Source organism: Cebidichthys violaceus, unplaced genomic scaffold (genome assembly GCF_023349555.1).
Source record: "Cebidichthys violaceus isolate CVI_PGR_0920_01 unplaced genomic scaffold, fCebVio1.0.p SCAF_8, whole genome shotgun sequence".
NCBI lineage: Eukaryota > Metazoa > Chordata > Actinopteri > Perciformes > Stichaeidae > Cebidichthys > Cebidichthys violaceus.
In genome coordinates this window covers 3551906-3565284 of record NW_027176964.1, presented here as the reverse complement: position 1 = coordinate 3565284, position 13379 = coordinate 3551906, and the positions used below count along the sequence as shown (strand labels likewise).

Genomic DNA, 13379 nt, shown 5'->3' with positions numbered 1-13379 from the left:
TTGAGGGAGTCAGACTCTTAGAAAAGACCCCCAGTGTTAATTATGAGTTTCGTTTAAGCTTGTCACGTTCTTTTCAAGTATCAGGAATTCTAATTGATAGGTTTAATATAAACTCAGGAAGAGAACCTACTTCTTGGAAGTTAGGCCGTACCATTTAGGTAAATGCAGAAATTCTCAGGAAACAAAAACTGGCAGAAATGGAGCCCCCTCGTTTAAGTTAGAAGGTGCCTTTTACGTATAAACAGGAATTGTAATCAAGAAACCGGGAGAAAGGGAGTAAAATAAAATTAACCCCAATTTGCTGCTAAGAGTTTAAAAACCTCAAAACTTTGAATATTGATATACAAAACATTTATTGAAATTTATTACATTTTTAATTTGAAACTCATTTTAAATATTAAATTGAATCTTTAAAACCAAGTGCTGTCTTGTAGTGTGCAGTCAGTGCTCAGTATCGCGAGTACTTTCCATTTCCACCTGGAAGGAGGAAAAAAAAAAAAAAAAAAAAAATGTATTTAAGCAAAGTCATCTCTTTAAGTCACCAAGATATTCTGCATGCAAGTGAGTAGAACAGTAGAAACTTCTATCCAATGTAATGAAATCTAGTAGCATTTTCCCTTTTTACATAGACACTGTTGCTGCATTCACAGCAGTGAATTCAAATTGTAAACTACTGGTAGAATTAAGAGGAATGACATATCCTGATATGAAATTTGGTCATCTTTTAACAATTAAGAGTTATGATAATTTGATGCGTGTGGATGTTTAGTCTGTGTCGAAATACTGAAATCCTAAACAGCGTTCCCACCAATCTGCACAAACCAAACCAGAGACATTTTAATCTAGTCTTACGACTAGAGACTGAAAGCTCCAGTTTTAAAAGCACTTCACAGTACAATCACCCATCCTGACACATGAGGGGATACAATTCAGATTCTCACCTTGGGTTTTCCCATAGTATCCGTTGTAGTCTTCCTGCTGGCTGCTTTGCTTTTCTGTAGACGTAATGAGATGTTTATAAGGTTAAAGAGTAAAACTTGTTCTCCCATCAGCTCGGTGTCCTATATGATAACACCATTTTCTGTCAAAGTCTTAACAGTTTGTTTTTCTGTGCCCTTTCTTACTGGTTTGAAGTGGGCCGGTTCAGTTGATGGAAAAGAAAACATGTTACGTACATTAGCGAGACATTGCAATCTAAATTTGATGTTTGGTCACTTGTCAGTCAAATGTCAAACCAGTCCTGAAGTTGAAGTATACAATTTGAAAACGCCATTTCAGATGGTAGATTTGCTGGTTTTGGGACAAATTGTTAAATCTTGATTAAAAAAAAAAAAAGAAAAAAAAAGGGGTGGGCTTACACAGCTATAATAGTTTTCTGCCATTTTAATGCTCGGAATTTAGCACCTTTAAGAAGGTATTCAAACGTTGAAGCCTTTTTGTACTTTGTTGGGATAGATTATTAAAACACAATTAAAAACATTCTGGCCTCACTCTTTTCCAACATGTTTTACACCATAAAGTTTTGTTTACAAGCCTATGCTGGAAATTAGTTTTTAGTAAATAACCAAATTCAAATTCTGACCTGATGATAGAGGCTGTATTGGCTACACCATTCTAGATCACTTGCTTTTGCTTTACCTTGACCCTTGTTCCTCCACTGATTCTTCTTCTGGTTTCTTCTGGCCGCACACACGTCTGTCATGTTTGAATTGAGACGATCACCTTTGTATTTAATATGATACCTTCTGCGTGGTCCCACGCTGCTCCCAGTCTCATTGCAGTTACAATTCCTCTCTTGTAATTTGGTGCACTGGACGCCACAGTCCACCAAATGTCCCTTTGATGGAGACACTTCAGCTGTCTTCAGGTCCGCTATCGGGGCACACAGTGGCTTGTTTCTCGGCTGGCTGACTTCTTTGTTCCCGCATGCGTCATCCTCTGCCTCCATGTCCACTCTGTTCTGGAGAATCAGTTGGCCTGAAGAGGAGATTTTCTCCCCTGCTGCAGAGTTCAAGAGAAGAGTTTCCGCCTGCTGCTCATTTATAATTAGCAATTTCTGGTTTGGGCTTAGATTAGCCTCCGGTTCAGAAGACATATTTTTATCCATGTCTTCTTCAATGGCGGTAGATAAAACTATTTTGCTTGGTGGCAGGTGAGTCAGGGAAGCGAAGGAATCCTTTTGTGAAGAACCCATGTTCTGGCCTTGCTTTGGGCTCATTTCAGAAGCATCAATTTCACTCTCCGTTTCTGGTTTCTTTGGTGGACTTAGCTTCTCAGCGGGGGTACTAAAAAAGAGCCAGCTGTCCGACAATAGAACAGAATCAGAAGAGGAATAGCTGCGAGTCGGTTTCCTTTCTTTACCAGCTTTGACAATTGGGCTGTTCTGGGTTGACAGTCCACCGTTTTCAGCCTCCTCCGTCATCTCAACGATTACTTGAGGCTCAAACATGCCATTCTGCAGAAGCCACTCTTTTGTGGGGATACAGGGTGCCAGAGACTCCACAGACCAAACAGACTCATTCATTTTTCTTTTCATCTGACCACTATTGAAAGACATTTGAAAGGGAATGATGTCTGCAGTGTCTTCGTGTGGATTTGTCTTGTTGCCATTTTCCTGTTCATCATCAGGGAGCTTATTGGAATCGTTTAGTGAATGCAGGTGTTCATCTCTGTAGGGTGGGCCATGTCTAACAGACCAAATCAATCCCATAGACTCGTTTTCTCTTCTGGACCCCGTCTTTCGCTCTACATGAGCTGCTCTCATTTTGAGGATCTTGAAAAGGGTTGCACTGTCCCTTGAGCTTAAGTTACCTTCAGCATCATTAGTAAAAGCTCTGTCAGCCACCACTGGACCCGTTGTAGTTTCAGTTGGCCTCTGGTAAATAGATTGATCATGCTTTACTTCAGTTCCAAGATCATTCTTTACTTCAGTTCCAAGATCATTCTGAGGCAGCTTGTCTGCCATTGTCAGCGTCGTTGCCTGTGGCTTGCCATCTCCCCAACTCATCAGAATGTCAGGAACAGAGACACGTCTCTCTAGGACAACCACCTCCTCTTGTTGAGAAGAGCTACACACAGGAACTATACTATCTGCAGAACTCACTGACCACACGTTGTAGTGAGCGTCTCCGCAGGGGGGAATGTTTTCATGATTGACGCAGTCTTTGCGGCTCTGCTGCCTTTCTAGAGTTGCTCTGATACGCGCCTGGACAGTCTTCGTTCCCGTAGGCTGCAGGATATCAAAGCAGTCTTTGACTGTGCTATTTGCGCTGGTCCTTTTGACCCGGTTGTCGTTTGCATCGCTGCTGGGTAAGGTATAGTTCTCAACCTCTGCAGAGCTTCGTTTTTCGGAGGTGGAGCTCGAGGGCGATGAAGAGTTCGAGGTGGTTCCACGCCCAGAATCTGTGCTGACGACTGGGCTTTCCTCACCGTAGCCGCCTACACCTCTGCGTGTGGGTTCTGTTTGGACCTCAGAGTTAACAGTTTCCCGAACAGGGCCTGTATAAGAGAGGTGGACTCGGCGGGCCTGGTTAGGGTTCTGGTAGGGTGCGCTGGGAGCGTAGACCTGGGGATGCAGAAAACGTCTGTAGTCGACTGGTTGAATGTGAGAGTGGGGCAGAACGTAGGCTGGAGCCTCCATGTAGGGAGGAGGAGGAGGGAAAGGGGGCATTACCATACCATAGCCTAGAGAGGTAGAAAAAGGATTGGTCAAATTAACCGAGATGATGGTTCAAGTCCAATAAGCACTACCTTACAATATCAAAGTTTCTTACATTAAATAACATTTCAAGATTATTGCATTGGACAACAAAAGGTTTGTACAGGTCTTCATGTTATTGGCCACCACTTGTAGCAAACAAACTGTACCCAGTAGGAAAAGCCATTTTAGCTTTCACCTCAAATAAGGTAATAAAAAAAAAAAAGGGAAATCAGTGGAATGTCTAAATCCTTAATATGTCGCTACCAAACTTAAAAAAGAAAACCCCACAAAGACTCACCCATGCCTGGAAAGCCTGCAAAGGGGTTATAGGAGTAGGGCATGGGCCACTGGTAGTGGAGGAAAGGGGGTGGTGGTTGAGCATGGACGTAAAAGAAAGGCCGGGCAGGGACGTGGTGTTGGGGATGGGATGAAAGTCCTGGGTCTCGGCTGGTGCCGTGCAGTCCTGGGTCTTGCTGCATTGAGGTTGGTCCGCCGCTGTGAGTGTGCGGGTTCCCTCCATTTGTTTCTGGATGAGCTGGTGGAGGTCGGTTGACAGCCCCCGTTGCTGCCATATTCAACCTACAGGAGGTGGAGGAAGAAGTATTTTAGACAGTTGTGCATTCACATCAGTTCAGTCATTTCCCTAAACAGCTGTCCACTGTAGATTTTAGAAAACAAGACTCAAACATGATGGTGAAAGTGCTTTTTAGGACCATTTCCAGTGCTGGGTTATCACTGTTGATAAGTTCACTGTACTGTAGAATTATGTCAGCATTTATTTTAAGCTACACATTACTCAAGAACAAAGCAGTGACTCTGTTATCTGTGTACCCACTGATAACAGAGCCTGTACACCCATCTTCACATCAGACATGCTGCTGCAGGAAAACCACAAAAGTAACGCAAGTACGTTCAGACCTCCATTTTGCATTTCTGCTTCATGTTAACAGGCTTTACTGTTCAAAAAACACTTTCATAGTGTGTCTGAATCTACCTGTATTCACCCTCTGTGTGAATCCCTCTTTAAAGTGCAACTTCATCCTCAGGTCTAAGCAAGCCCTTGCTGCTGTCAACATTACTGTTGCTGCTGGTGTATTCCAATGAGCCTGCATGTGACAGGAAGGTGAAATCTAAATTGCATGTTGAATCTCATACTTTCAGATCACAGGAAAAAAGGAGGGTCATTCTAAAAAGGTAACCGAAACAGTTCTTATAGTTTCAGGTCATTCTACACTCAAGGGAGAAAAAAAAAAAAAAAAAAAAAAGAGAATAGATTCCAATTTTGCCATGGAATCATCCCCTAAATGCTACACACTTCTTTAAAGAAGAAGTGTGTAGCACTAGAACATGCTAAAAGCCATTTCAGACAGAGGGTCACCACAGGCGGTTTCAGACAGACAGCACTTTTTCCCCGCACTATTTCAACATTAAAGCATGTCAACATGATTTAGTAGAAACCCAAAATACAAGTCTAAGCCTGAAAATGAGCGCGCGCGCACACACACACACACACACACACACACACACACACACACACACACACACACACACACACACACACACACACACACACACACACACACACACACACACACACACACACACACACACACACACACACACACACACACACACACACACACACACACACACACACACACTCTGTCTGACCTTCTTATGGCATTTTAAATAAATTCAAGTTTCCAAAGTCAAGCTGCATTCTGAATAAGTGAACCAAAACATTAATTTAAATAGCTTGAAGCTCTGATCTAAAGTGAGGAACAATGGTAAATTAAATCAAATATGAGGAATAACCATAAAACATGCAGGACAAAATTCAACAAAAACCCAAACTGAATCACTTAACAGGGGAATCATAATTCCAAATCATTCATTCATATGCATTTTGTTGAGATGAAAATGTTGAATCACTTTACCTTGTTGAGAACTTAGATGTGAAGGAGCAATGCAGTGATTTAACATGAGCATCTGACACACCTGAGTTTAAGTAGCTGCTGATCAGTCAAGCGTGTGCGCCATCAGCTGATTTGGAACTCTGAGGCCACTCAGCAACACTGTGGCCTCCTGCAGTTAGCCATCACAACACTAGATAGAGCTAGACTCCCGTCAGACAACGAAGGTCTCAGCTGGCTCTTTTCGTTTCAATCTGCCATCAGACGTTTGTCCGGATTACTTCAGTTTTTCAATCCCATAGCTCCTTCACCTATTCATTAGATAGTTATTTCCCTAAATCAGTTCAATCAATAATCAGTTCAATATACAATCAAGCACTAAGAGCACCTGTAGGTGACGGTATATCTATTACTAACATGTCAAGCACTCATTTCATCATTGACAGGATCCTTCATGTGTAACATGGATACTATAGGGTTCTTATTCTTTAACACACTTAATTTTTCATAACTAATAATAACCTTAAAATTTAGTTTTATTAGTTATGTTGTCCAGACAAGATAAACTTAGAAATTAAAAGCAACTCACCCGTCAGAACCTCCATATCTAATGGGAAAATCTTCTTTTTCCCAGTGGAGATTTACAGTACAGTCAAGTGATGACTAGTATGTTTGTGTTTGCTGTTTTATCTAAGTGTCAATGTTGGAACTGTAAACATATTCAGAAGAAAAAGATCATACCTTCAGTTTGACCTTTGGTAATGACAGAAAAACAAACCAAACTGTGGTACACAGGGTTAGAAAAAACACAGTATTATGCATATTAAATATAATAGTTTGTACCCCCTTTGTTAATGAGTGATGTGTAATGGCATCTCATAGAGATCCTCAACTCTTTCATGTACTGGTTTCTGCAAGTCTCTAGTGATTAAGTTACATGTAATGTTAATGACTGAGGCATGGATAAATGGAGGTTTCATACATGTAAGTTTGATCCCCTCAGTACATCTGTATGGCTTTAAGAGGTGAGGGGATCGTGTCTGAAGTAAACACAGTAAACTGCAAATAGCACGACGCCTTTACTAACTTTCAGGGTTCATGGTGCTTTTCAGTATAATAAAGAAGTAGACCATTATCTGTAGCCAGACAGACAATAGTCTGTCACCCGAGCAGCCCCCTTAATTCCTAACCTGACCACTAGATGGCGCCAAATCTGCTCAAAACACATGAATTGAATTGCTCTAGTATGCTCTTGTGTGGTGAACTATGACATTTCCTTTTTGCATTCCTGAGATTTATTCCACTAGAACCGTTCGATAGTCTACTTGCCAGTCTAAAGAGCCCTATTGTGAAACCGGAAATGTTGAGTATCCCAAAGTTATATTTTAGAAATGTACAGTATGGGTCCTCAGCATTTAGAAACTGCCGGATACTGACTTGCGAGTTGGTAACTTAGCATAAATAGCATAATTAGTATCAAGCATACTCACCTATATGGACAAGATTGCAGCAAATGCTTAACCAATTTGGACAAAATATGAGTGTTTTTTGGGGTTATTGAGGATGTGGAGTCCATTTCTGTCAAATTCAATATTCAAAATGGCTGTTTAAACCAGAAGTGGCCAAACTTTCCCCAGCTTATCTCTGCCTCTGAGTCTACATTCTCAGCAACGACACTACGTGGTCATTGTCTATTGGTGCTAGAAGGGGGGTCAGCTGCAGTTGGAGAGATGGGATGGTGCTGTTCTCAACATCAAATCGACAGTAGAGAATCACGCTTTCTCCTTATTGTGACACTGCCCCTGATCCTGTCGGGAAAAGGAAAGGTCGCTTTGCCCAAGGCAAGGTAGCTAGCAATCATAGCAATCCTTGCTACCAAGAATAAGCCAACATTTTTAGCAAGCTCGCTGGAGGAAGACATCCTGGAATGAATGAATTATGCATCATAATCCTGCACATGCTGAACTCATATTCTTATATTAATTTGACAGTAAGTTGATTTTGTTGTTCAGGGGGGCTTCTTCCCCATCTTACTCAAATAGAAACACTGCAGATTGCTATTCAATTTGCTGAACAGCTCTGTCCTTCATAAAGTTGAAAAATGTGGCATTGCAAACTCCAGAACCTTATCTCTGGTGCCACCTTTAGGTCAAAATTACAACTTTGTATACAGTTTAGGCACCGTCTCATAGACAGACCGCCTGCTGGTAATCAGGCTCAGATGTGATGAATCTATTGATTTTCACAATTCCATGACCTTTCTTTCAACCACAGCCAGAACAAACTCTAGTCAAGTCCTTTTCAATTTGGATACATCAAAGGATTTGTAGTTCATTGCGAACAGGGTTTACTTTTCAAACCTTTGTATGCTGTACCAAATGTTCACAAAGTGCTGAGATCTAGGAACACAGAGACAACACTAAAGAAGTGTGACGGGAAAAGAAAGGGAACCAACATGTTAGTCAACTTTATTTGAAAGAGAATATGATCAGAACAGGGATTGTTAGCAACATTTTAGGTGCGTTGTCTTTTATTTTGACCTCTAAATAGAGAGGTTAAGATAATCTGAATAAACTACGACCTGTTCAATGCTAAACAGAAATGATGGCCATCAGCAATACAAAGAGAAAGACCCAGGTTGTACCGAAATCAAACTTTAACGGTTTTTTACATCAGCCCCTCTATACATTATGCTGTAGATAATGTTATCTCATCTTAAAATTGATCAACATTTGAAACCTTTCGCTCTCTTTTAGAGGATTACAGCTTTAGACAGAATCCCTGCAGTTATTGACAAGCAAATATCCAAAAGAGAAGTGGATGAATACCTAATTCCTTTTCATCTTTTCATGACCTCACGACCTCATTTCCATCGAGGTAAGTGGCGAGAAAACAACATAATTTCTTAATTTTTTGGATCCACTGAGGAACAGGCCTAGTTGTTGTGTCGACATACAACTTAGTCCAAGGATACATTGCAATTGTTCCAGCCTATCACATCTGTGCCTCACTGGAATGCCAAGCGCAGTGGCCTTCCCTTCACAAGTCAATCATTTCCTTCATATGGACCCACTGGAGTGCATTATCCTACTTGCACCATGCCCATTTACCACAAGGGAAGGTTTGTCGTTTGAAAGTTCAATCCATGGTTAGGTTAGTCTATGAACCAAAATGTTGCCATAAATATCCCTTGCACTGTTTAAAACAGTAGTAATTAAACTGCTGACTGGAAGTAAGTAAGTAAACAGTAAAACCCTCAGCAATGAGTGCAATAAAAGAGGTATACAGCAATGTTCATCCTACAGATTTGCTTCATACAAAGTCTTTCCAGTCTGCTGCTCTTCTCTTCTCATCTGATGCATCTGCCTCGGATCAAGTCGAAGCAGCCGTGGTGATAAAAAGTTGATGTACATACCATGGCATAGAAAGGCCAGCAGATGCACAATGCATGAAGTTCAACCCATCCTGCCTCTTGGAGAAAATCATTTATGAATGTGCATTCATAAATTCAATACATTATACATTGAGATCTGTGGCTTTCACGGCAGCAAATGGCACTATGAATGCAGCCGAGGAGGAACAAAATGACTGCACTGTGTATACCGTTTGGGGGAAAAGGAGACAGTCCTGCAAGATACAATATCTGCATCATGATGACAGATTGTTTCCCTTCACTTTGTCCATGGAGAAAGTGGGAACCGGGCAACCAACTATAGACCATGCAATTAATGGACGACTACCAGCTGACTCAAGGAGTTGGTAACACATTACCAACTCCTTGAATACCTCCGCTTGGTCAGTGGCCCTACACTTCAAACTATAACGCTCTAGGTTTCCCTTCTCACGTTAGTTTTGGACGTGTTTGTTTCCGCTTGTTACAGTGTCTTTTCAAAATAAACGTCCACTTGGTTAGGTTTAGGAAACATTGTGGTTTGGGTTTAAATAAGTATGTATGCTACTCAAAATAAGTTACAAAAATGACGTTAGTTGTGTACATAATTTACGGAACAAAGCTAAGGTAAAATAAGTCAATGTAGTCTCCTGGGTGAAAGTCCTGTGTTTGTTTGACCCATCCAACCCCCTACCCCACCCACAATAAGTGGACTTTCAAACTGTACACTTTAGTGTAAAACAACGTAGTCCAAACCAAGACAGCAAACTTTACTGGTCCTTTCAACCTTGTCAATGGCAGCGCAGACCAGAGCCACTCCTTCCGTTCTTTCCTTTCACAATTTTTAGTTTTGATTCAAATGTAGTCTAAAGTAGTAATATGAAGCAGATGGACTCGGACGAGTCTCTGTTTGGTCTAGAGGACGTTGTCATCAGTTCTATTATGATGAAGCCTCTTGGGGCATATGTGACAAAATTCTGCACTACAAGATATCCAGATGAGAACCTTTACAGAGATGATGCTGAATTTAATATACTGGGTAATTTTTTGCACGTGAATAATTGTTCCATACATAATTATTCCAGTGCCTAGGCCCGTACACGACCAATCCTTAGTCAACTAACCCTCATTTTGACGATACGTTGATTTGATCAACAGATCTGTAAAACTGAGTTTTTTCTCAAATAATTACACAAAAGCAGCACCTAAACTCGTGTGCTTACCAGATGTGAAATAGGTCATTCAGCATTAAAAGTCACAAAAATAAGACTTATCGACAAAAGAAAGCTTAGTCAACTACGACCACTATGACCGATTTACCAGTTTCTATAATATGCCGTTTAGTCTCAAAACCAGTGGACATAAAAACCAAGCTCATGCACATGATAGAAATGCACAGAACAGTGTACAAAAGAATAAAAAAGCATTTCTGTTCCAGGTGCATAAATGCCTAAATAATTATGACGTGCTTAGGACAAAGGGACACACCTCATGGTACTGGGGCTGTGCCAGGTAAACTAAGGTCATCCTACCCTTACCTTAATCTTGTTGTTCACAGTGTGCATGCAAATAATCCACCACAAGAATTACAAAGTCATCATATGAACATCCCCCACATATAGCGGTAGATGCACTGTATCCTGGCAAGTGGTTCAATCCTTTTTGGTGTCTAAACATTTGGGCATATATATGATAACAATGTGAGCCCAACACCAAGTGAGCGATTGTGCTGCGTAATGGTGAAATGGTGAATTAAAGTTTGGTTAAAATAGGGGGTGCTTGTGTAGGTGTGGCGCTGTCCATAGTGCTGAACTGGAGCAAATGAGATTGCTAAACAGAGCAGGTCTGGGTTTCTTAGCCTGCTTGCTTTTTATGGTTGTAAACTGAACTACTACCCCTAATTACGTTTTCCCCCATATGCAGCAATCTATTGACAGAAGGGAAACAGTGTGAAGTGAGGGGACAGTCAGAGAGAGAGAGAAAGAGAAAGAGAAAGAGAAAGAAAGAGAGAGAGAGAGAGAGAGAGAGAGATGCAAACCTGCATAAACTGTTTTTACGCCCCTCCCCCTGTTGATTTTGAGTGATTATTGTGAATGCTCTGATGAATGAATGTAAATAAAAGATGACAGTTTTTGAACAGATGCTTTTTGGATTTTTTATGTGTTCCATGACTTTTTGTTTTCCACTCACCTTTCACCTGAGTTTGAATTTTATTTCATTGCAATTTATTTGTCTATATTGTATTTTTTTGTATTGTCATACACTTAATAACGAAAGTGCTATACAACATAAGTTTAATATTTTCATTATCATCATAACTTAGCTATATGTATCTTCCAGTGAGCCATAAATGGCTCCCATCCCCTGCCCCCCACTGTGGCCAACCTTGGTATATATATCTGTGCAAACCCAGAAAACTGATTGCACCGATTCACTCAGAGATATTTCTGAGGCCATGAACCCCAGCAGAATAATCAAGGTGTGGTCCCATGTGGGCAGGCAGTTCTGTTTGCGGATAAACACATAGCTCAGGTCAGCCCGCACATTGTTCCAACGGAAAGCTGTTTCTACAACCCCCCCCTTTCTATATTTTATGATATGAACATGCAGTTGTCATGGTTACTGTTGTCACTCAGCCGTGGAGAGAGCGGCAATGTGTGTTACTGTGGGGCACGGGGGGGGGGGGGGGGGGGGGGGGGGGGGGGGGGCTGTAGTGCCAGAGAGGGGAAGTTGAAGAGGGAATCCTTTCATTACATAATATTTGGAGTTAACACAGAGGATTAGTCATGCCTTTCTCTATCATAGCGGGCCAGGATCTGTAGAGCAGCAGATTAACGAAAAATTTTGTTTACAATCACAACACGACCCTCATGTTCATAAACTCCAAACCATCTTCAGTTTCTGTCTCCTCTCCTCTGCCATCCTCTCTCTCTAAAACAGTAGCCTAGTCTGTGAAGCAGAGAGCCCATGGAGACTCATCAAAGCCCCTTTCATATCCTGACCGCCCCACACACACACACACACACACACACACACACACACACACACACACACACACACACACACACACACACACACACACACACACACACACACACACACACACACACACAGTAAATGTCTCCAGTTTGCCTTTGAAGTAGACATGGCATTGTTTGCCATTTTTTGTGGCTCTGCCGCCAATTCTGGGTCATCTGTCCTCTCATTAATATCATTTCCAGATTCATCAAACAGGAGCGGACATAGACAAGAAAAGACTGCAGGGAGGGGGCACCGTTAAAAAGACAGTATAGCAAGTTAGATAATTCCAGACTCATTATTTAGTTTTGCCCACCAGTTTTGATCATACAATGACCAGATAGTTTAACACAGAACCATATGCGAAGCCGTCATTGGAAGCTGTTTGGAAAAGGGCAGGCACTTTCAAAAAAATACTTGGCAGGTGATTGGATGAAACATCTGTCAATCAAACTTTTACCAAAGCCAATCTCACTTGGGCAGAAGTCTCCTTAGGTTTAGGCAACAGACTTACTTAGTTGGGTTTAGGAAAAGATCATGTTTTGGGTTAAAATAAACGGCAAACTTCTACCGTTGTGCGAGAAGAAGTTTAAAGATGATCAACAGTTCAGAATCTTGGAGCCTTGCCAACACAAACATTGTTTGTCATACAAAACAACTGGAAAAAAAACCTAAATATTTTTCATGGACACATTTTGTTTGTGATTTCGTCTTCTTTTTCTTAGTCTCAGACATCCTCTCTCCTTCCATCACTGCAGCTGAGACACTGAACAAGACTGTCAGAGACTGTTGAAGGGCCAAATGTCCAACAAAGACCATCCAGCTAATGGTTTGTGACAATGAGGACTCGCACAAAGGAGTCACAAACAAACAGCCAAACATTGTTACATAAGGCCATCACTAGCCAATATCACTCACCCCCCTTTCAAATGCGGCAGCACTGTCTTGCAAATTATTTCTAATAAAGTCGTAATTCATAATTAAATAATTAATTATTACAACAAAGCACCCCCATCCTCCTGCATTAAAGTTTTGTAATACCAGGTAAATTTCTTCACCTTAAAGGAAGTGATGAAACTGAACCAACATAAAGTTGTACTTTGGCATCTTTAAAAGGTATAAAATGTATTAATGAATTAATCAATGTGAAACGTTAACATGCTCACAATGGTAATGTTAACATGCCGATGTTTAGCAGATTACAGTTACAGTCATTTAGCAGACGCTTTTATCCAAAGCGACTTACAATAAGTGCATCAACATTGGTAATCAAAAGAACTATTAGTCACCAGAAGTCATAAGTACATTTCCTTTTCCAAACAAGCATCTAAGAGCATGAAGCAGAGCATAACTCAGA

At 41.1% G+C, this 13379-nt stretch overlaps 1 protein-coding gene across 2 annotated transcripts; it reads right to left on the bottom strand.

The window, feature by feature from the left end:
• Positions 1–303: 303 nt before the first annotated feature.
• Positions 304–4229, bottom strand: LOC137865940 (serine-rich adhesin for platelets-like). 2 transcript variants are annotated; one of them, XM_068701531.1, is made up of 4 exons: positions 3999–4229; positions 1639–3684; positions 942–995; positions 304–477 (listed from the first exon to the last, which is right to left on the bottom strand). In XM_068701531.1, the coding sequence occupies exons 1-4, from the start codon at positions 4177–4179 to the stop codon at positions 449–451; spliced, it is 2310 nt and encodes a 769-aa protein (XP_068557632.1). In that variant the 5' UTR covers positions 4180–4229; the 3' UTR covers positions 304–448. The 2 variants fall into 2 exon arrangements, with proteins under 2 accessions (XP_068557632.1, XP_068557633.1); XM_068701532.1 differs by having other exon boundaries at positions 1743–3684.
• Positions 4230–13379: the final 9150 nt, after the last annotated feature.